General features: G+C 41.3%; 1 protein-coding gene across 1 annotated transcript; it reads left to right on the top strand.

The window, feature by feature from the left end:
• Positions 1 to 7,353: 7,353 nt before the first annotated feature.
• LOC149235819 (uncharacterized) lies at positions 7,354 to 12,553 on the top strand. The gene is made up of 3 exons (XM_089368682.1): positions 7,354 to 8,785; positions 10,457 to 11,690; positions 12,391 to 12,553. The coding sequence occupies exons 1-3, from the start codon at positions 7,354 to 7,356 to the stop codon at positions 12,551 to 12,553; spliced, it is 2,829 nt and encodes a 942-aa protein (XP_089224808.1).
• The last annotated feature ends 8,786 nt before the right edge of the window (positions 12,554 to 21,339 follow it).

Raw genomic sequence — 21,339 nt, 5'->3', positions numbered from 1 at the left:
CGTGTCCAGGGTGGGGATATTTCATCTCATATCTTTCACTTGCTTCCATGGATTTGGGTACCCTATTTGACCTCTCATTCATTCATTGCCTCGTCATAATGACCTTTGATACATTGATGTCAAATACTGCCAATTCCGTTAATGTGTCGCTGATATGTTCAAGAGAAGTTGACCTCTGCAAATAAACAACCTCCCTCTGATAGTTCGCGCAATCTTGATTCACAACATTATCTCTCTGTCTCGTGTCAATGATGTGGGAAACATTATGGCCCACCTTCGATCAAGGTCACTCCCTGTCGACTTCAGCTCACTATCCAGGAAGTTGACCTAGAGACTCCCTTCCGGTGCCTTGGAGCCTGCATGCCTCAATGGCAGGTTCTTCGTGTTCGACGTGAGGTTTTCATCATTGGCCTCCGATCGAATGATTCTACGGGTGTTCGACTTCAGCGCATTGATTCACACGCCGTAGATTGTACCTATAGTACCTTGAGGGCCATTGTCATTATTGGTGGTACCTCTCGCGTCTGTTAACAGTTTCCATTATTGACTGGTAATCAGGCGATGTTCATGCATGTTCGACTTCAGCTCATATATTCACATGCTTGGACTTGTACTCTTGTTCGGGTTGAGATGGAGTGCAAGACCCTGGATTGTGTCTGTTGTAATCCAGGTGTGTTTCTTGATACTTGACTCATTCACTGGATGGCTGCGACCATACCTGAGTCAAATCATTGATCCTAACCAGATGGTTGCGTCCATACTATGGATCTAGATTATTTATGTACTCTCTTATGGATGGCTGCGACCATACCACGTACATCTTGTAATTGAACTATCAGTCATGTCTCTTAATATAGCTCCTCGGTGGCAGTAACTATATGTGCTCTTGTGTGCTCTTATGTGTGTGTTCTTGTAAAGCATTTCACCCCTCTCCACCTCTCGGACTTCATGCTTTAGGGGGCATCTGTTACACAGTAATTTGTCACCATCCCTGTTACTCCTCTTGTCGTACCTTGGAGGACCCATCCCGGGAGTTATAAGAAGTGACAAAGTCTAAAAACACCTGCATTATGTTCCCCTGAGTATGTACTCCATGTTCCCTGAAGACACCTTCTGCAGATCATCCCTAAAAAATGCTCTTTTTCCATTGGCGCAAGTCCACAGTATCCTACCCGCGCCAATGATGGAGATCCTCAAAAGGGGGGTGCGACCATTGGCGCTCTATCTTAGAGCAACAGTCGCGCCAACCAAATTTAGTCGTGCTTTTTGCCTTAATGCACGTCCGACTGTTGTTTCCTTCATTACATGGAGCTTTTCTGAGGATAGAAAATCAGTTTTTTGTCGAGCTTTATCCATCTTTAGGGCTTTTGCTAATTCCACAAAAGGTGTCCCGGTTCATCGCATCCTCCTCCCTTCTCCATCTATATAAGCTTGTCATTATGCATTGGACAAGCTAGTGCTAGAGAGAGTGTTGGTGTTAGTGTTATGCTAGTGATTTGGTAATTGAGTTATAGTAGTGATGATTATTGGTCATGGAGAGAATGCTAATGAGTGCTAGAGAGGTTATGCTACCGGAGAGGAGATGCATGTCAAGACACATATAGTTACTCACCCAGCCAGGAGAAGGGTCGACGTCAGAACAATGGTTGTAACTTTTCCTGTTTATTAATTGATGAGCGACTGCTATTATAGTTCCAATCTCATTATCTGTCATGGTGATATGTTGATTTATTTCCTTTCTGACTGAAATATAGTTGTGCCTTGGTAGTTTTTATGTTGGTATCTGTCTCTTCCTTTGTATGTGCAGGTATTCGTTATGATCTGTTGGAGCAAGGGAGCGAGGATATCAACTCTGCTTCAATCATAGCGTTGGACTCCAGGTTAGTCTTCTTGATTCACCTTTGAGGCATAACTAGGAACTTGCGTAGCAGCGTGGTTTGTTTGTGGCTAGTTCTGTCATAGGCTAGTGGGATCGCCTCTGTCCGCAAAGGGGATTTACCTTACCAACAATAACACTTATAAACAAAAAGTTCTTATTGAGGCTAGAGAGAAATGAAGTGATTCTACGCTGAATGGTAGGGTTTAATGAAACCTAGAGAAATGCAAATCCAAGGTAAGTCCAATAGTGGCTGGATGAAAGAGAAGTTATGACGAGTTGTGGGAACAAAGTATTCCAACTTCAGAGAAAAAAAAGAACTATGGTTAGGCTAACCCTTACACCAATTAAGAAAATAAGTAAACAGTAGAAGATTGGCACAAGAAAAATCCCGTAAAGAACTGGAGTGGGTTGTTCACCAGGCATGAACAATCCTGTAAGAAAACTGAATGAATCATTATTCTTTTAAATAATATAAAAGGAAAAAGGAAATTTTCGAACGAAAAATAGTTTGGCACCTGTATATGGTTGTCACACATTTACTCTAGCCAGTTGGAAGCACAAGTATGTTCCATTGACACTTGCGGAAGTGAACAGAGAATAGGTCATATAACTATAGAAAAAACACAAGAAGAAATGAAATACATTTATCTTTAACCCTTGGAGCATACCTGTAAGCTTTATCTAGAGGAAATAATTCAAAAATCCTAATAGAGAAAGACCTAGTTGCAGAGCTTGTGAAAAACTCCATAACAACAACATACTGATTGGATGATTGGCCCAACAGAGAATGGGTTGGTTACACTTAACTTCCTAGAGAAACTCTGAGTCGTCTGATCATGTAGTGGAAAATGAAAGGCAAATCTGAGAGGCAAGTTTTCAATGCGAACAATGTATAGTTAATGCAACCAGTATGTTGGAGAAATCGGGAGACTTTCAATTAACCCTTTGGTAAAAAATTAAGCTAAGATTGAAAATATAATAAACTCACAAGGCTTTATTTAAGCTACACCATAACAAGGTATGCCAAATTGTAATTCGATAATATAACCTTAGGTGAGAAGGGTAAGATTTACCTAAAACAAATATGCATGCCATATATAGATATATATATATATATATATATATAGAGAGAGAGAGAGAGCGAGAGAGAGAGAGAGAGAGAGAGAGATAATCTGAGTTGACTATATATATTCAACCAAGTATTAACTGAAGCATCAAATTGAGTGCATGATTATCATGGCTAATGATATTATGTATTAAAGAGACTATAGGATAGTTGTATAGCATAGTAAGGTTATGTTTGTCACTTATGTTAATTGATTAATTAAATACTTTATTATTTTTGTATTGATGGGTGGTTAAACACGTTACAAGTGTTACACTAAAAAATGTCACCTTGACTACTTACAGTTAGTATGGCTCAAATCAACAGTCATGCTACCCTCTTAGGCAAGTCTCATGCCTCTGTTATCCATCTCAAACTCAAAGAAGAGAGAAAGTCTTGTAAAAACTATGTTTATCTCTGGGGTCGCAGGTTCTCTCTAGCCTTACCTGCGGGGACGCTGACCATGTTCACAAAATCTGCGTCCATGGACGCTCTGTATGTTAAGGGACAGGTGCGTCCCTCTGTAAAAGGCAAAATGCGCTAGTTTTATCTTGAAAAAGTTACTTGTGGTTACTTCTAGAACATTCTAGAGGTCGGTTTGATGAAATGGATGCGCCTCCAGTTGGTTCATGTATCTCTATTAAGGGGGAACTTATCCCATCAATAAGGGAGCTATCCCACCCAAAGAGGGGGATGATCCCATTGATAGTGGACCTGAATAACCTCTTTACAGCACTATAAATAAAGGCATTGAGCCAGAAGGAGAGGAGGTTGGAGCTATACATTTTCTTTGGGTAAATGCTGCAGGATTTAGGTCTTCCATTAGAGCCTTTGTGAGGAGAGATTGTCTTCACTTGATTCTACTTGGGAGAGGGTGAGCTTTGTCAAAGTAGAGGAAAACCCTTGATGGACCCTGGGAGGAACTTGCACAACACCAAGGCCAGGTTGTAAGAGTTTCTTTGTTTCGTTATTAATACAAACTGGTTTATTTTTCTCAATAGCTTGTGTTAATGAGTTATTTCATGTGTTCCTTGGTCTGCATGTTGAATATATGTTTTATTATATGAAATGCAAGTGCTTGGTAATTGTTTGATTGTTTGTGGTTGCAGGAATTGACTTGAAGGAGGAGCTCATCCGGATCGTCAAGAACGGACTTCAACAACAGCGTTTTAGAATAAGGTAAGCCTAAACACTTGTAGTTTTCATGTTGTAAAAGGTCTATTTAGAGAAAGATCACTCCATTTTGTCTTGTTTGTCATTAGAACGTCTTAGACTTCTAGGAAGGTTAGTCGTGTCCGCACCCTTGACAAATTCCGTGTGACAACAAGTGGTATTAGATCCCAAGTTGAAACATTGTGGCTTGTTTCGGGCAATTAAATAACAAACATATGTTTTTTCACAGTAAAGGCATAGTGAGGAGAGGAGCTAGAGGCACACAACCATTAAGTACATATTTAGAATCTGGCCCTCTACCAATCTTAGGAGCTAACCTATAGATGTGGGTTCAAATGGGAGGAGAACACCAAAATCCCACCGCTATACTATTGGAAATTGTTTAATAAATAAGGGTTGAGATGGCTACTCTATGAGTGGATAAAAGAAAGACTGATGCGAGACCAAGAACAAATATTGAAAAGCCTCTTTGATTGCTAGAATCATATAAACTCCATACCAATCCCTAGAAATGAAGACAAGGATGAGGAGCAAAGGTAGAGAGGTGAAAATGTTCCTGTAGGAAGCCACACTTAGAGAAAGGAAGGGGATAAGGGCGAAAATGAGGAGTAATCTGATAATACGTTAGACCATACGAAAAATAAGAAACAGAAAATGGAGTTGAAAGGGGAATTCAAGGAAATTAATCCCCCAACCTTTGACTGAGAAGTGGAAGAAGTTAGTGAACCATGGATGATTAATATTTACAAATATTTCCATATTTAAGCAAATTCTTTCGGTAGAAATCACATATGAGAAATTTTTGGCCCACGTGTTTCGAACCAGTGAGTGTGGTTCATCATCAGGCTCAGATGAAGAGGCAGACCATGACAAAAGCTTAAATAGAGAACAATGTAGAGACATAATTTCAGGTAATGGCTATATTTGAACAATTTTATTTAAATTATGATGTTAATTTATTAATACGTTAAAAACAAATATTATTTAGTAATGGCTATATTAAACGACTAGTTTTTGAAATAATATTTAAATAATGATATTATTTCATTAATTTATTAAAAACATTAATAGGTAATGACTATATTAAACGACTATTTTTTGAAACATAATATTTAAATTGTGATATTAGTTTATTACTTTATTAAAAACAAATATTAACAAGTAACTGGTATATTAAACATCTAGTTTTTGGATGGCGGTCTCGCGGAGCTACCGCAAAGGGCTAGGTTAACTTAGCCGCAGGTTCGCAAAATATCGGGAGGCTCGCAGAACGGACAGCACAGTAGGGATCTAGGGTTTTGGGTATTTGGTTACTGACAGCGACCGTGATTGACCTACAGTTGGCCGGGATGGAGGACCGCGAGGAGACGGAGCTGGTCGACTATTCTGCCGACCCTCTTGAAGGCTTTGACATTTTCGGTTATCCTAATCATCCACCTGCTCCCGATACCGTTAGTACCGCCGCCCATAACGCTGATCCTAGGGTTTCGCTGCCATCTTCCTTCGCCTCGCCTTCGCTTGAAGCTCCGCCTCTATCTCCTGGATCCGCCCTACTCCTCTCATCTTTCTCGCCAGAGGATTTCACAATCGACTTTCCTTTCTCGCCCCGCAGGAATTGCCTCTCTGGACCAGTACAATCTAAAGATGCAGTATCGCCTCCCTCTGACCCTGCAGGGAATCCACCCGTCTCGGATCCCCCTATACCCTCAGAGGTGAATAAGGAACAGGGGTCAAATCCCTTGAATACGGCAGAAATCAGGCCTTCGGGTAGCTTTAGCACGCCAGCCCTAATTGCTCAAGCCATCAATCGCTCCCCCAGGGTTGGGGTTACAAATCCGCTCTCTGATCATCCTACTGCTCCCTGCTCCAAGAAGACGAAGTGCATTAGGGAAACAGTGAAAGATATCACTGTTCAATTTGGCGACCCATCAAACTTTGAAGCGACCATGGCTTTGGCTCGTACGACCTTGGTAGGACATGTGCGCAGGCGTTCATACATGGCGGAAAGGCTGAAGGAATGGGTAAAAGAGATCTGGGGTGGATTGTTCACTGAGTTGCCAGACGTAATTGAACTCCCTAGGGGCTGGTTCTCCATCCATTTTGCAAAAGAGGAGCACACAAACACCGTATTGGCGCAATAATGGCACATAGAAATGGCTCCAGTACTCCTGAAAAGATGGAGCCCTCTTTTTGATCCGGATCGGGAGCAGATCAGAGCTGGACCAATATGGGTCTGTCTGCCGGGGCTACCAATACAATATTGGTCCGAGGAAGCCTTCATCAAGATAGGGAACGCTCTGGGAACATACCTGGATCACGATCGATCCTATAAGGACACAAACAAGCAGATCATGGCACGAATTCTGGTCTATCTGGATACCAGGGAGGGGTTAGAAGGAAAAATGACACTGAGATGGGGGAATTTTAGCAAAACTCAGTTACTGGATTACGAAGGGGTTCCCTTCAGGTGCAACCGATGCCGCCAAATTGGTCATTTGTACAAGGATTGCCCACTAAACACCAGCCAAGATGGATCTCCCAAACATCCACGATCGACATCCGGAGGGGTTTCTCCAACTGCACCAAAATCTCCGAGGACCGACGGCCCCCCATCAGATCAGCGATCACCTATGCAGAATGCAGAGCCTCTCGCCTCCCCATCAAAAGAGCACGAGTATCAGAAAGCTCCGCCATCGCCTCCGATGACCAGGGCTCGAGCAGCAGCAGCGGCTGCGAATGTATCGGGTACTCTCCCTAACTCTCTCATTATCACATCTGATATCTCATTTGAGCATAATATTTCCACTGCATGAACTATGGTTCAGTGTGATATTCCCCTTCCCCCTCCCTCTCTTTCCTCGGCTCCGCCCATGCTTCCGTTCCCCTCTCTGCCCCCTTCGCCCCCTTCATCCCGATCATCATCATCTCATCCTTACTGCCTCCGCCCCCGTGCACCTCGCCCGGAATCCTCCGAACCTTCTTCGGGCCTAGGTATCGTCCCATTTGATCCTGGGTACTCATCTACCCGTGGACGAAAATCAAACCTCAACAAAGCCATCAGACTTGAGGGCGCAGAAGTCGCAGCCGGGTGTCAAGCCACCATCGTAGGGGTCCTTAGAGCATCTATCCCTCCTAAAACTGGTCCACCATGAAGTTTATCTCTTTCAATTGTAGGGGCCTGGCTAGCACCCCAAAAATGCTATCCCTCAAACGACTTTTTGAAGTCGAAAATCTGGATATCATCTTTCTACAAGAAACCCTAGGATCAGAAGAAGCCTGTATTCGAGCCCTAGCCACTGTTGGGACCAAATGGAACTTCATTGTCTCGGATGCTATGGGAAGATCAGGAGGACTGGTGCTCGGTTACAATCCCATATCTATTAGGCTGGTGTCATCATGGGGTGGACAGGGATTCCTTGGAGCAGACATCTTTTCCAGTGAACTTGGCTGCCCCCTGCGAATCATCAATATCTATGGACCCTGTCATCAAAGGGAATTCTTCTGGAGAAACCTTCTCAGCCGCAACCTCCTATCAATCGATCATACCATTATAGGGGGAGACCTGAATTTTTCCATGGGATTCACCGAATCCTGGGGAGAGGCGGCCCAGATAGACCCCATCACAGATTACATGAGCAGGTTACTGGAGCAACATGATTTCATTGACATTCTTGTGCAGAAGCCACAACCCACTTGGAGAAACAGAAGAACGGGAGATGCTGCATTGGCCAGAAGGTTGGATAGATTTTTGATGAAAGGTCCCTTGATTCATCAGTTGCAATCTTTCAAGCAATGGGTTAGCAATGGAGGCATCTCAGATCACCTTCCCATTGCCTTGGAAATTCAGGGGCCTCACCAGAAACCCAAGGCCCCCTACAAATTCAACCATCTGTGGCTTCAAGACCCGAGTTTCTCAGGTTTGGTCACAACATTCTGGAAAGCTCACCCCATCGACCGAGAATCCTCGTTGGCTAGGGGCTTTGTAAAAAATCTTACAGAGCTAAAACACCTAGTGATCAATTGGGCTAAGGAGAAAAAGAAAAAAGAAGATGAGCACCTCTCAAAGGTCGAGAATGACTTAGAGGGTCTCCTGGATGAGCGAAATTTAGGGTTTATAACACAGGAAGATAAGACCAGACTCGTGGAGCTGGAGAACCAAAAGAACATCATCCTAAAAGGGAGGGAAGAATCTATCAGGCTTCGAAGTAGAGCCATCTGGCTGAAAGCGGGAGATGAAAATTCCAGATTCTTCCACAACTTTGCAAAAGGAAGGAAAGTGGAAAATACCATTTGGAATCTACCTATGCCTGAGGGAGGTCTGGCGGACACATTCAATAAGTTATCAAACCTGGGCTCCACACACTTTAGGAATCTTTACAAAAATCCGGCTAGCACAAATCTGGCAGAAATCATCAATGTGGCTGGCCACTTCCCCCGGTTTATCGAGGAGGATGATGCAGAAGACTTAGAAGCTCCTGTCACTATGGCTGAATTAGATAGTACGATTAAATGGTTCAAAAAGGAGAAGAGCCCTGGACCGGATGGATGGACTATCGAGTTCTATTCAGCCTTTTTCGAACTCCTGGGAGAGGACATACTTAAGGTGGTAGAGGAGAGCCGATCCACAGGTAGCATATACCATGCCATCAACTCTACCTTCATTGCCCTTATACCTAAATCTGACAATCCATCCTCATTTGATGATTTCCATCCCATATCCCTCTGCAATGTGCTATACAAGATCATCTCCAAGATCATAGCAAATAGGATCAAGCCCATCCTTTCCAGACATATCTCTCCCCATCAATTTGCTTTTCAGGAGAACCGTCAGATTCATGAAGCCATTGGCTCGGCACAAGAAGCTGTTCACTCCTGTTATAGACATTTTTGTGCCTCGCATCATGGAGCATGAAATGTCAATAATCACAGGGATCCTCAGTCCCTAAACATGTTGTTCTTACCCCTAAAAGAACAAGGTCATCAAACAACAGCACTTCCAATCAGTTCTCCACCTGAAAACACTTCAAAACAGGCTTATTTTGGATCATGTCAGCTGCTCCACTGAGCTTCTGCGCTGGAATGCAACTGTCCCTCCTTGTACCTGCGCTGGAAGTCAAGATTAATGAAGGCTACCTGCGCTGGGCGAGATTGGCCAAGTGGCACAGTCATCCTGCAAGGTGTCAACTGCCCAGGAAGCTTCCAAACTGACACTTGGTTCATGAGATTCGCCCTGTGATGAGTAAGAGGTACTTGATCACCATGTGTAAGCAAGGATCTCCAAGTGGACTCAAGAACTGAAGATTAACTGAAGAGGGAGAGGACACAAGGCAGCTTCATGTCAGTCTCAAGCTGACTCATCCTTTCTTCTTCTATCCTATATATAGAGCTCTTCTATGAGGTCTAAGGAGGCTGGAATTTTGTGTAAAGTAAGGAGGTGCTGTTGGTTTACAGTTAGAGCTATTGGGTGATTGTTTTACTAGAGGTGAAGAGGAGATTTCTTGCTGCTGGGGAGGTTCTGCTGGATTGGAGCCATTATTGGTTGTAACCTTCTCAGAACCCTGTTACTTCTATCAATAAAGTTTTGCATGTTCTCCTATATACTTGTATTGCATTGATGTATTGTATTTACATGTATATTTGATTCATCCTAATCCATGCTTCAGTTATGAGTACATGTATCTTGTAGTTTGCTCTCTTGTTTGTGCAGGATCTGTGTGTGGCTGGACCGGCAAAGAGAGCAAGGAGCTGGGAACAAGAGACAAAGAGAGAGGACAAGGATCGACTAAGCGAAATACACTAGGTTGGTTAATCTTTCTTCATTCTCTCTGTACTTTCATAAAGGAAATCATCAAAACTTTACTTTCAGTTGTTGCTAAAGACTGTCACCTTTAGAGTAGGGATAGGGTCATCCGCATCGGATACTTTTCCCCACAACAACTCCATCTGGACCAAGCACCTCAAATGTATTCTGCTAAAAATTGACCTCTCCAAAGCATTTGATCGTGTAAGCTGGCTGTATATCAAGATGATCCTCATACATACGGGCTTCCCTCTCTCTCTCATCAACTGGATCATGGCATGCATCACCTCTCCCACCTTCAGCATCCTGATTAATGGATCCGCCTCACATTTTTTTCCCTCTGAAAGAGGGCTTCGTCAGGGCTGCCCACTCTCGCCATTACTCTTTCTTTTGGTTATCGAAGCCCTCAGCAGACTTCTCATTACAGCAAATCGGGAGGGATCTATCAGGGGTCTAAAAATCTCTGACATCTGCTACCTCACTCATCTTCTATTTGTAGATGATGTACTAATATTACTGGATGGCAGCGTACAGGACACTACCACTTTCTCCCGCATCCTTGATCTCTTCTCCAAGGCGACGGGAATGGAAGTAAACAGAGCAAAATCATCTATCACCATGACTGGCAGATCTGTAAACGAATCTCACGCAGCTAGCATGGCATTCCCATACAGCACTCAGCCACTGGAAAGGGGGCTCAAATACTTGGGATACTGGCTCAAGCCGACCAGTCAGAATATCGCGGATTGGGTATGGCTCGTATCGAAGATTGAAAAAAGACTATCATGCTGGAGCCACAGATACCTCTCCAGGGCAGGGAGACTAATCCTCATAAAATCTGTACTAGAAGCCACCCCTGTATTTTGGATGGCTCTGGCCTGGATCCCTCGGAACATATTATCAAAATTGCAGCAGCTTTGTAATAGATACCTATGGGCTGGGAATCAGGACAAACGTAATTTTGCCTGGATAGGCTGGAACAAGATCGCCCTTCCTAAGAAATGGGGAGGATGGGGTCTAAAGGAGCTCCCGATATTTGCAAAAGCACTAGCTGGTAAGATGGGATGGGCCCTTCTGACATCACAAAGTCTATGGACCAAGATCACTTACCACAAATATATCTGGCCTCTCACCATTCTCGACTGGGCAAGACTTCCGGGATGGAATAAAACAGGCATTTCCTCGATTTGGAAGGCTCTCTTACACTCATTCCCACTCATCAGAGACAACCTGGTATGGCGCATCAGAGCAGGCAACAAAGCTAGAATTGGACTTGATCCCTGGTCTGGTTGCGGTGGTAGACATGCGCTCCCACTAGATCTCATTGCACACCTCTCGGCACAAAACATAAAGGTTATATCTCAGATAGCTGACCCCGATCGATCAGATATTTTCCATCAGGCATGGAAAACTGCGAATCAATTAAACCTCCCGCAGAGATGGCATACCATTTGGGATGAATACAGAGAGGCATTAGTGGAATCTCACATTCGCATATCGGAGGGTCAGGACGAGCTAGTATGGCACCGAGCGGATCATGGAGTATATACCCCCAAGGACGGGTACAATCAGCTCATTGAGCACAAGAAACCTACAGCTAGTGCAAGCTGGTGGCAGAGATTATGGAAATTCTCCGCCTCCCCTCGATCAAAACTATTTAGCTGGTGTCTATTGAGAAACAAAATCCCCACAGGAGATCAGCTCATGAAACGAGCCATTCACGAACCCACCTGGTGCGTTCTATGCAAGGAGGACTCGGAAACTATTGATCATTTATTCCTGAAGTGTCGGGCTACAAAAAGCATATGGATCAATCTCAGGCCCCACGCAAACTATTCAGGAGAGTGGGCTGGATTGGACATCAACAGCGCTTGGATCGAATGGGAAAAGAATAACAGAGGGACAAAATTGATCAATCTGCCCATCATCGTAAATTGGTCAATCTGGAAATCGCAGAACAATATCATATTTGAAAACAAGCCTATCCTCTGGCCCTTGCTGGAGGCAAGCATTATCACAGCCCTGAGAGAATTACCTGACCCTCCCCCCCCCCCCCCCGAGATCCCGCCAACCTGCCCCGCCTCCGCCCATTGACCCCGGCATGCCATGGGCATACTTCGATGGTGCTGCTAACACACAAAGCAGTGGAGGAGGATTCATCCTCCACATAAATGAAAACCATCACTACAGAATTAAAGCAGGATTAGGAGCAGGCACAAACAACTTCGCTGAGCTCATTACCCTTCGCCACCTTCTTCACTTTGCTTTGAGGCATCATTGCACTAGCATCAACATTTTTGGGGACTCACAGATCATCATTAATTGGATAAATGGCACTGCTACTTGTCACATGCACTCTCTCAACACTATTTTACATGAAGCACTTGAACTCAAATCAGCATTTAACCATATTTCCATCTCTCATATCTACAGGGAACATAATAAGGGTGCCGACAAACTTTCCAAGGAGGCAGCGTTGATGGACAGGGGTTTATGGGAGATCACGGAGATCATCAATCAGCAGGAGCATATATTTTATCATCGGCCATATATAGATCCAGGGTATCCAACCCTGGATCAGCAAGCAGCACTCTAGCATCTATTTATTTTTTGACTACAGCTCTACAGACATATACTGTTATTTCTGTAATTTTTTGTAAAATTTTGAAGGCAAGAACAGCATACTGAAAGTACACTGATAGCATACCCTGCGTGGTAGTGCAACAAAGAAGCAACTGAAAATATCATGTAAATAACAGACTCTCATGTAAAAACTGATCATCAATGAAATATTTATGATTTTTCCAGAGGAAAAAAAAATTGAACATCTAGTTTCTGAGAAATAATATTTAAATTAATTTATTAAAAAAAAAACTTTAAAGAAGTGGAGTAAAAAATTGTAAAAACGAGTCAAGATCCTAATTGAGACAAGATCATTTTATAAATAAGTAATGGAAATAAAATAAACTAAATTAAAATTAATTAATGTAAAAATGAATAAAATAAAACAAAAATATACACAAGTGAAAAGAAATATATATATATATATATATATATTATCCAAAGAAAAGTAACCAATAAATAAAATGGGATCAACAATAAAATATGGGGCTTAGCCCCATTAAACAAATAAAAAATAGTAAAAGGAGTTAAGAATGAATAGGATGATAAAATACATAAAAAACAAACACGCAGGATCTGTAGGAATTTACAGGGTAAGTTCCTCAGACAGAACACCAAAGGACACCGCTCACAAACAGATCATAGATCAATACACCAGTACTTTTGACGTGGTTAAAACCCTCAAAGAGGGAAATAGTCCACGGCCTGAGCCAACGCGGCCACTTCAGGCAATTTATTAATAAAAGAATGAAAATTTACATAAGCTTCTCTCATGAACGGTTAACTTACAAATGACCCTCCATGCTCTTTAAATAGATATCATGGACCAATCGCATGTTAAGCCACAGATCAAGTGTCGGTAATACCGAGGAGAGAATGAACTGTCGGATCACTACATATCGTGACCGTCGGATTGTAAGTTACAAAATGTACATAGTAAATAAACACACTTTACCTAACTCTATACTAGACCAAGTTATACTTAACTATTTCCTATGTGTCGGAATATCCCAACATCCCATAGGATTGAAGGACTTACAAATATGACACAATAGGAGAAGGAAGGAGGCACTAGAGCCTATCCCCCCTTAGTGACAACTCCCTGAACTCCAACCATAAATCGAAGTTTAGTGAACTTCGCCTCTGTGAGAGCCTTTGTAAAGATGTCTGCAACATGATCATCTATTGAACAATATTTCACTTCAAGAACGTGGTCGTGGATGAGCTTTCTGCTGAAATGCATGTGCAGTTCAATGTGTTTGCTGCGCTGATGTTCGACTGGATCTTTGCATAGTCGAATGGCACTTTTATTATCACACCAAAGTGTAGTCGGATGCTGCTGCTGAAAGCCAAACTCTGATAGGATCTGACGAAGCCACAAGGCTTCCTTACTAGCTTCTACGACACCACGATACTCTGCTTCTGCTGAAGAAAGAGAAATGGCACCTTGTTTCTTGCAAGCCCATGTAATAGGTCCTGAACCAAGAGTGAACACATAACCTGCAGTAGACTTCCGATCATCAAGGTCACCAGCCCAATCAGAATCAGTGAAACCAACCAGTAGAGGAGATGCTTCGGCACTGTAATGAATCCCAAACTGAACTGTACCTCGAACATAACGAAGTATTCTTTTAGTTGTTTTCCAATGACTTTCACGTGGGTTTTGCATAAACCGAGCAACAAGGCCAACAGCAAAGGAAAGGTCAGGACGAGTATGGGTTAGATACAAAAGTTTTCCTACAAGTTGACGGTATAAGGTAGCATCAAATTCAGGAGAAGTACAAGTGACTGAAAGTTTGACTCCAGACTGAAAGGGGGAAGGGGATAGCTTACAGTCTTCCATGTGAAAATGGCATAGAATACCACAGGCATAATTGGACTGGGAAAGGGAAATACCTTCCTTGGATTGAAAGACTTGAAGACCAAGAAAATAATGTAAGTGTCCTAAGTATGTCATTTCAAACTTCCTATTAAGGCTAGACTTCACATGGTTTATAAGGTTGGGATCACTACCAGTCAGGATAAGATCATCAACATAAAGAACAAGAATGATAAGAGACTTGCCCACTTTCTTGGTGTAGACAGTATTGTCAGAATGACACCTAGAAAAGCCATTTTCTAAAAGAAAGTTATCCATTTTGGCATACCAAGCTCGAGGAGCTTGCTTGAGACCATAAAGGGATTTCTTAAGCCGACATACAAGGCTGGAGTCTGTTTGTATAAATCCAATAAGTTGTTCCACATAGATTTCTTCATGCAAGTCCCCATGCAAGAAGGTAGATTTAACATCCATCTGATGGACTTCCCATTTGAAAGAGGCAGCAAGGGAAAGAACAAGGCAGATAGAGTTCATTTTGGCAACAGGGGAGAAGGTTTCAGTGTAGTCAATGCCTTCAACTTGTGAAAAACCGTTAGCAACAAGACGAGCTTTATGTTTATCAACTTTCCCATCTGGTCCATACTTGGTTCTGTAAACCCATTTGCATCTAACAAGTTTTCGTCCCTTTGGTAGAGGAACAGGATCCCATGTATCATTTGCCAATAATGAATGATATTCTTCATTCATTGCTGCTTCCCAATCTGGATGGCCTGAAGCTTCTGCAAAGGTGTCAGGATCATGATTTACTGAAGCTTGAGCCAGTAAAGAAGAGGCTCTATCAAACTGAGAACGTGTACGTTGCTGATCTGTAGGATCACCAGCAAGATCACCTGCTGCATCCCGAGTAGCACGGACCCATTTTGGAAGCTGAGGAGCTGAAGGAGGATCCTGAGAAGGTGGGGGAGGATTTTCATCCTCGCTTTCATCATCTGAAGAAGAAATATTTTCAAAAGTAGAAGAGATAGGGAGAGGTGGCACATCCGCCAAACTAGGCTCGTAGGCCGATATATTTTCAGAAAACTTTACATCTCTTCTAATGATAACATTTTTGGACTTAAGTGGAATAAGTCTATATCCTTTGACATCTTCAGAATATCCAACAAAAATACTTTTTTCACTCTTAGGTTCTAAAGCTTTATGTTTCTCATCTAGAATATGGGCCCATGCTTCACTTCCAAAAACACAAAAATGACTTACATCTGGTTTGATTGAGCTCCATGCTTCTTCTAGAGTGATATTCTTTAAAACCTTAGTAGGAGTGCGATTTATTATGTAATTTGCACAGTTAATTTCTTCTGCCCAATAATTAAGACTAAGTCCTTTAGATTGAAGCATACAATTAGCCATTTCCTTTAAGGTGCGATTCTTCCTTTCAGCTACACCATTTTGTTGTGGAGTATATGGAGCAGTATGTTGCATTTGAATTCCATTCTCAGCGAAAAAGTTGATGAATTTGTTGTTAACATATTCTCTGCCATTATCAGATCTTAGCTTAAGAATTTGATGTCCAGATTGTTTTCCAACAAAGGCCTTAAAGGCCAAGAACATGTTAAATACTTCACTCTTGAGTTTTAAGAAGTATACCCAAGTGCGTCTGGAGAAATCATCAATGAAAGTTAAGAAATACTTGTAGCCAGAGAATGAAACAACTGGAAGTGGACCACATAAGTCACTATGCACGAGCTGTAAAGGGGCTGAGGCATGCCAAGAGGCATGTTTTTCAAAACTATCCCGATGATGTTTTCCGAGTACACATCCGGAACAAACACCATCTCTGCAAGATACCATTGGAAGACCTGTCACCATATTTTCTTTACATAGATTCTAAAGAAAGCGATAGTTTAAGTGACCAAATCGCTCATGCCAAATTTTTCTCACTTCATCATTATGAGCAACAAATACTGACGGAAGATTTGATGACCCAAAGTTGTGAAACTTATACAACCTTGTAGAATCATCAGCAATGCCAGTAGCTAAAATCTGTCTAGGATCTCTTAGGTCCTTAATTACAACATCGTGAGGTGAAAATTCAACGATTTTACCTTCACCTGAATGAGTTATCTGATATACAGATAGAAGGTTGCAGGATAAGGTTGGAACACATAATACATCATTAAACTGACCATTGTCTAGATGAACAGTTCCAGTCCCTACAACACTAAGAGATCTATCATCACCAACATATATATTTTTGGTGTTAAAATCACTTAAAGAAGAAAACATGGCTTTGTTTTTGGCCATGTGATAAGAAGCTCCAGAAACATTGAGCCACTCATGAGAATGAGAAGAAGAAGATACCTTTAGTGCATAGCCAGACCGAGATGCTTGACAACCACATGCAGAAAATGCCATTCCTGAAGATGAAGTTGAAGTTGAAGAGTGCTCCAAATGGATGTTATGCTTCTTCATTGCTGCTTCCAAGGCTTCCATCTTCTTAAAGCATTTGGATTCTAAGTGGCCATCTTGATTACAAAAGTTGCAATGTCTATCAGTCTTCTTCCCTTTGTTTTTATTTGTCTTATCATTTTGTTGAAATGATTTTTCATTTTGAGGCTGAAATTGCTTAGAACCCTTGTTTTGTTTAGGATCATTCTTTTTAGGATACAACTTCTTAGGATTCTTTGGATTTGTTGCTGCTGGGTGGCTAACGCTTTCTTAGAAGAGTTTCCAAGATTAAGAAGACCAAGGTGTAAGAGTTTTTCTTGTTCTCTTATTAAAGAATCACAAAAAGAATCAAAGGAAGGGGACTTGTAGTCTTGTCCTTGAGAAATGAAGGCTTCTCTTGTAGAATGGAAGGTGGAAAAAACCACAGAGTAGGCTGGTCCCAACTTAGTAAGAATGGAATATATAAGGTTACTATCTTCTTTCTTAACCTTAACACCTTCCAAGAGAAGTCTAAGGGTCTTGAACTTGGACAAAAAATCTTCAATGCAAGAAAAATTATTGGGGTCCAATGTAAGCAACTCATTTTCAAGTTGATGGGCTCTAAGTTCATTTTTAATTCCAAAGACTTTAGTAATATGTTTCATTGCTTCATCAGGAGCATCATGTTCTACAATATGGAATCTAAGATCTGGAGAAATAGACATCCCTATCAACCCACATGCTTGGTCTTGCCTATTTTCCCATTTAGTTGCCTTATATTCATCTTTCGGTTTGGTTTCTTGGCCTGTGGCTATTTTGTAGAGACCTTTACTTCTAAGTAAATCCACAATGTAGGACCACCATTGGAAGTAGTTGGTGCTGTCAAGAATAACTTGGAATGGAATTTCCATTTTAACAGAAACTGAAGCTATAGATGTTGAAAATAAGTGTTCCAATGGAAAGATCTCAAAAAATTAGGCTGTTAAAAAAAAAAACGGTTCTGAAAACGGCTTCCGGATGAAGAAGTTATGGCTTTTTGAAGAAAATTTGATGAAGTCGCTGACGAAGTGCGGGAATGTGCGGAAATGAAAAATCCGCCCCCACAAAATGAAGACTTGAACCCAAGACCTCTACTCTCATAAATTAGCTTTGGACCAAGGGAGCTATACAAAAGGTTTGAGAGAGAGAGGGGGGGGGGGGGGGGGGGGGGGGGGGTTGAAGCTTTGGGTTGCGTGCTTGCTTTGAGAAAGCTCTTTTTCCCTACAAAACAAAAAAAACAAAACCCAACACGGAAATACAAAAAAAAACGAACCTTGCGGCTCGAAGTTAGCTTTAGCCGAAAACTAAATATTTTCCTCAATGTTTCTGATTTTCCGAGATCACACTAAGGCGCAGCGGAAAAGAGCATACACATGAGAAAAATCCTTCCTTTTTGTTTCTGATTTGCCCAAATCGCACAGACTCGCGGGGCAAAGAGCATATGCAGAAATGAAAGGTATAGATCCGGTTATATAAAAAAAAGCTAAATAAACCGAAACCAAAATAAACAGAGAGAAAATAACTGTAAACTTCAAATAAAAATTGTATACATCCAGATCTTAAAAATGACGCAGCTAGGGCTACCGGAAACCTTTTCGCGTGAAACGAAAGGGGTTCCTCACTAGAACAGATTCTCCCAACACAACAGAGCAGTCCTCTCGGCCCGAAAGAAGTCAAAAAGAGTAGATCTAGGAAACGGCAGATGGATGCAGTTCTACCGGCTTCATATTTGGATCACCAACAGACGCTGCCCTCAAATAGCTCTGATACCATGTAGGAATTTACAGGGTAAGTTCCTCAGACAGAACACCAAAGGACATCGCTCACAAACAGATCACAGATCAATATAACAGTACTTTTGACGTGGTTAAAACCCTCAAAGAGGGAAACAGTCCACGGCCTGAGCCAACGCGGCCACTTCAGGCAATTTATTAATAACATAATGAAACTTTTCGCGAGTGGTGCGACCACTAGACCAGTTGAGGGAAGGACAGTCTTAGCAGTCCAGGTAGTTCGAAGGGACTGCGGGACTATAAACTATTCTGCCTGGGAGCTACGCGACAATGCAGTTATAGGAATTACAGGCATGCCACCCTCAGGTTGGTACCCTTTCAACCAACCTCGCAGTCAGATCCACGACAGCATAGCAGATGTTCCGCACGCAGATAGCGAACACAATAGTGCTGCTGGAAGGGGCACTAGTGACATCAAATGAGGCCGACAGGCCTTTAGTTAGCTTGTTGAAAGGTCTCAGTGTTAATCTAGGTGTCCTTCCATGCAAGACATTATATGTGTTGCATGATGGGATAAATGTAGAGCTACAAGCTAGGGAGAGCCACACACTCCAAGTCCTCTGTGAGAAAAAAATAAATATGGAATAGCTAATATTGCAGCACGATGAATTGGTGTCACAAACTCAACAACTGGTACAGGTCATAGATGACGCTTGCCAAAACGTCCCAGAGCTGGCTATTGGTCCATTAATATGACCACTTTTTAAACACTTATTTTATCCATTTTTACTATTCTTTATCATGTCATTTATTATAATTTATTATATAAATCCAATTTATAGAGACTTATGCTCTTATGAATGAATATTATTTATTCTCCTTTATTTCTAATAAATTGATGATTATGTATGATTTTATCAATGATAGTTTTAATAAATTGGTTGTAACATTATTCACCATTTTTAGCCTCCAAGATAATTTCCAGATTGAAGATTTGATCATTAAAAGTGCCAACTCAGAAATTCGCTGGAATAAGAAGTGATAGTTTTGTGGTTGCGAGCTTGAGAAAATGAAGAAGAATCCAGAAAATCTGTAACATGGGTTTTGTCCAGAACAGAACAAATTAACTTTGGGAAAGAATGGTTTACCCAAATTCAGCTTGTATTGAGAGCAACGCAGGGTTCTTTGAGCACAATTTTCTCAAATTTGTTGTGTGGCCATTTTCCAAATCTCAGCTGCAAAGCCAAATTCGCCTTGCTCTTGTTGGTCAACTAGTTGGAAACAATCCAATTTTGTAATAGAAATCATGTTGTAATTATCTCTATTGTAACTACTCTCTGCTCTCTCTCTATTTAAATGAAAACAGAGATCAGAGAGGGGGATGAAGGATTTGAGATTCAGAATTGAGGATGGCTGAGAGAATGTAGAATTGGGAATGATGGATTCAGAATTATGATTTGAGAATTAGAAATTCAGAATTAAGGATTCATGATTCATGATAGGATAGGAGGAAAAAGGGATTGTGGCATGTTGTAATTCTCAAAGCTTTAGCTGTTGTAATGATTTCACAGTTTGATGATTAATGTATGATTTGGGAGTTGCTGTCCATTCTTCTCATCTGAAGTAGCCCAACAGCATCCGCTGGCGGCTAAGGGCCCAGCCTCTGGTGGATTGTGCTGCTGCTGTATATTATATCTTTAGTTCATGCATGGTTTTCATTATCAGCTTTATTTGGTAATCTGGTATGTTCTGTTATTTTACATCACGGTTCTGTTATATTCGATTTATGTTCAACTGAGTAATATCATTCTCGATGCCGGGAATGTCGTATTGATTCATCTTGACTTGGTAACACATTGCTGTTCTTTTAATCATTGATATAACGTTGTTGATCCTTACAGAATGTTATTGCTATTCAATTACAGTGTAACCGTGTTGTAACACTCTTTAATTGGTATTACTGAATTCATCTTAGAGATTATATTTCCTTGCGATTGTTGAATCTATTGACATTGTTGTTCCATTATAAAATACAATCGTATTCTTTATAACTAAGACTGATAAGTGGATTACCAAGATCATATTACCATTAAGGTGTGTTGTGTGTTACGTTGCTATGTATTTCTGTTTGGCTTTCAAGCGTTGTTCCGTATTTCATCATTAATCAAAGTTGTTCTATTTTCGTGTTCTATTTGATTCATCCTTCAAGATAGAAGATTGCTATTTGATTTCTGTAAGACATGATTTTTGTATTTATTTTTGTAGATTAAGGTGGTGTTGTTTATAAGAATTAGTTGTCGTTACATTTCCTAACTGCTGTTCCATTTCTTGTTATTCGCATTATCTTTGCTTTGGTGTGCAGAAGGTCTGAGACTGTAGTGAACATTGACATATGTTGTCTAGTTCCCAGTTTGATGTCTTTTTTTTGAGTGCCTTTTCAATTGTATCAATCTCTAGAGGAATGAGTTATTGCTATTGTATCCTCAATTGAGGGTTGTGTGAGTGAATGATTTAATTACAGAGCATTTGAGTTTCTTGTTGCTTTAATTAGATTTCATTTCAAGCATTCATTTACTCTTGTATTTTGAGCACTGTACTACATCTTTCATAATATTACCCTTGAGTAAATAGCCGCCTCAGACTGAGTACACTCTTAGAATAAAAAGGCGTCCCTGGGTTGACAATTAATGTGAAGGTAATTAGGAGTTAAAAAGACACCTTTTTATCGCTCGACATTTTGCCGTC

Source organism: Pinus tabuliformis, chromosome 8 (assembly GCF_031772625.1).
Source record: "Pinus tabuliformis cultivar Carrire ecotype Pingquan chromosome 8, CPIR1, whole genome shotgun sequence".
Classification (NCBI taxonomy): Eukaryota; Viridiplantae; Streptophyta; class Pinopsida; order Pinales; family Pinaceae; genus Pinus; species Pinus tabuliformis.
Note: the sequence above shows the minus strand (reverse complement) of the source record. Positions and strands in the feature narration are given on the sequence as shown.

Coding starts and splice junctions, on each gene's coding strand:
- LOC149235819 (XM_089368682.1), top strand. CDS start 7,354: ATGCTATCCCTCAAACGACTTTTTGAAGTCGAAAATCTGGATATCATC. Junction 8,786..10,456: donor AGAGGAGAGCCGATCCACAG/GTAGCATATACC, acceptor TTCTATTTGTAG/ATGATGTACTAATATTACTG. Junction 11,691..12,390: donor GCCATTCACGAACCCACCTG/GTGCGTTCTATG, acceptor TCATATCTACAG/GGAACATAATAAGGGTGCCG.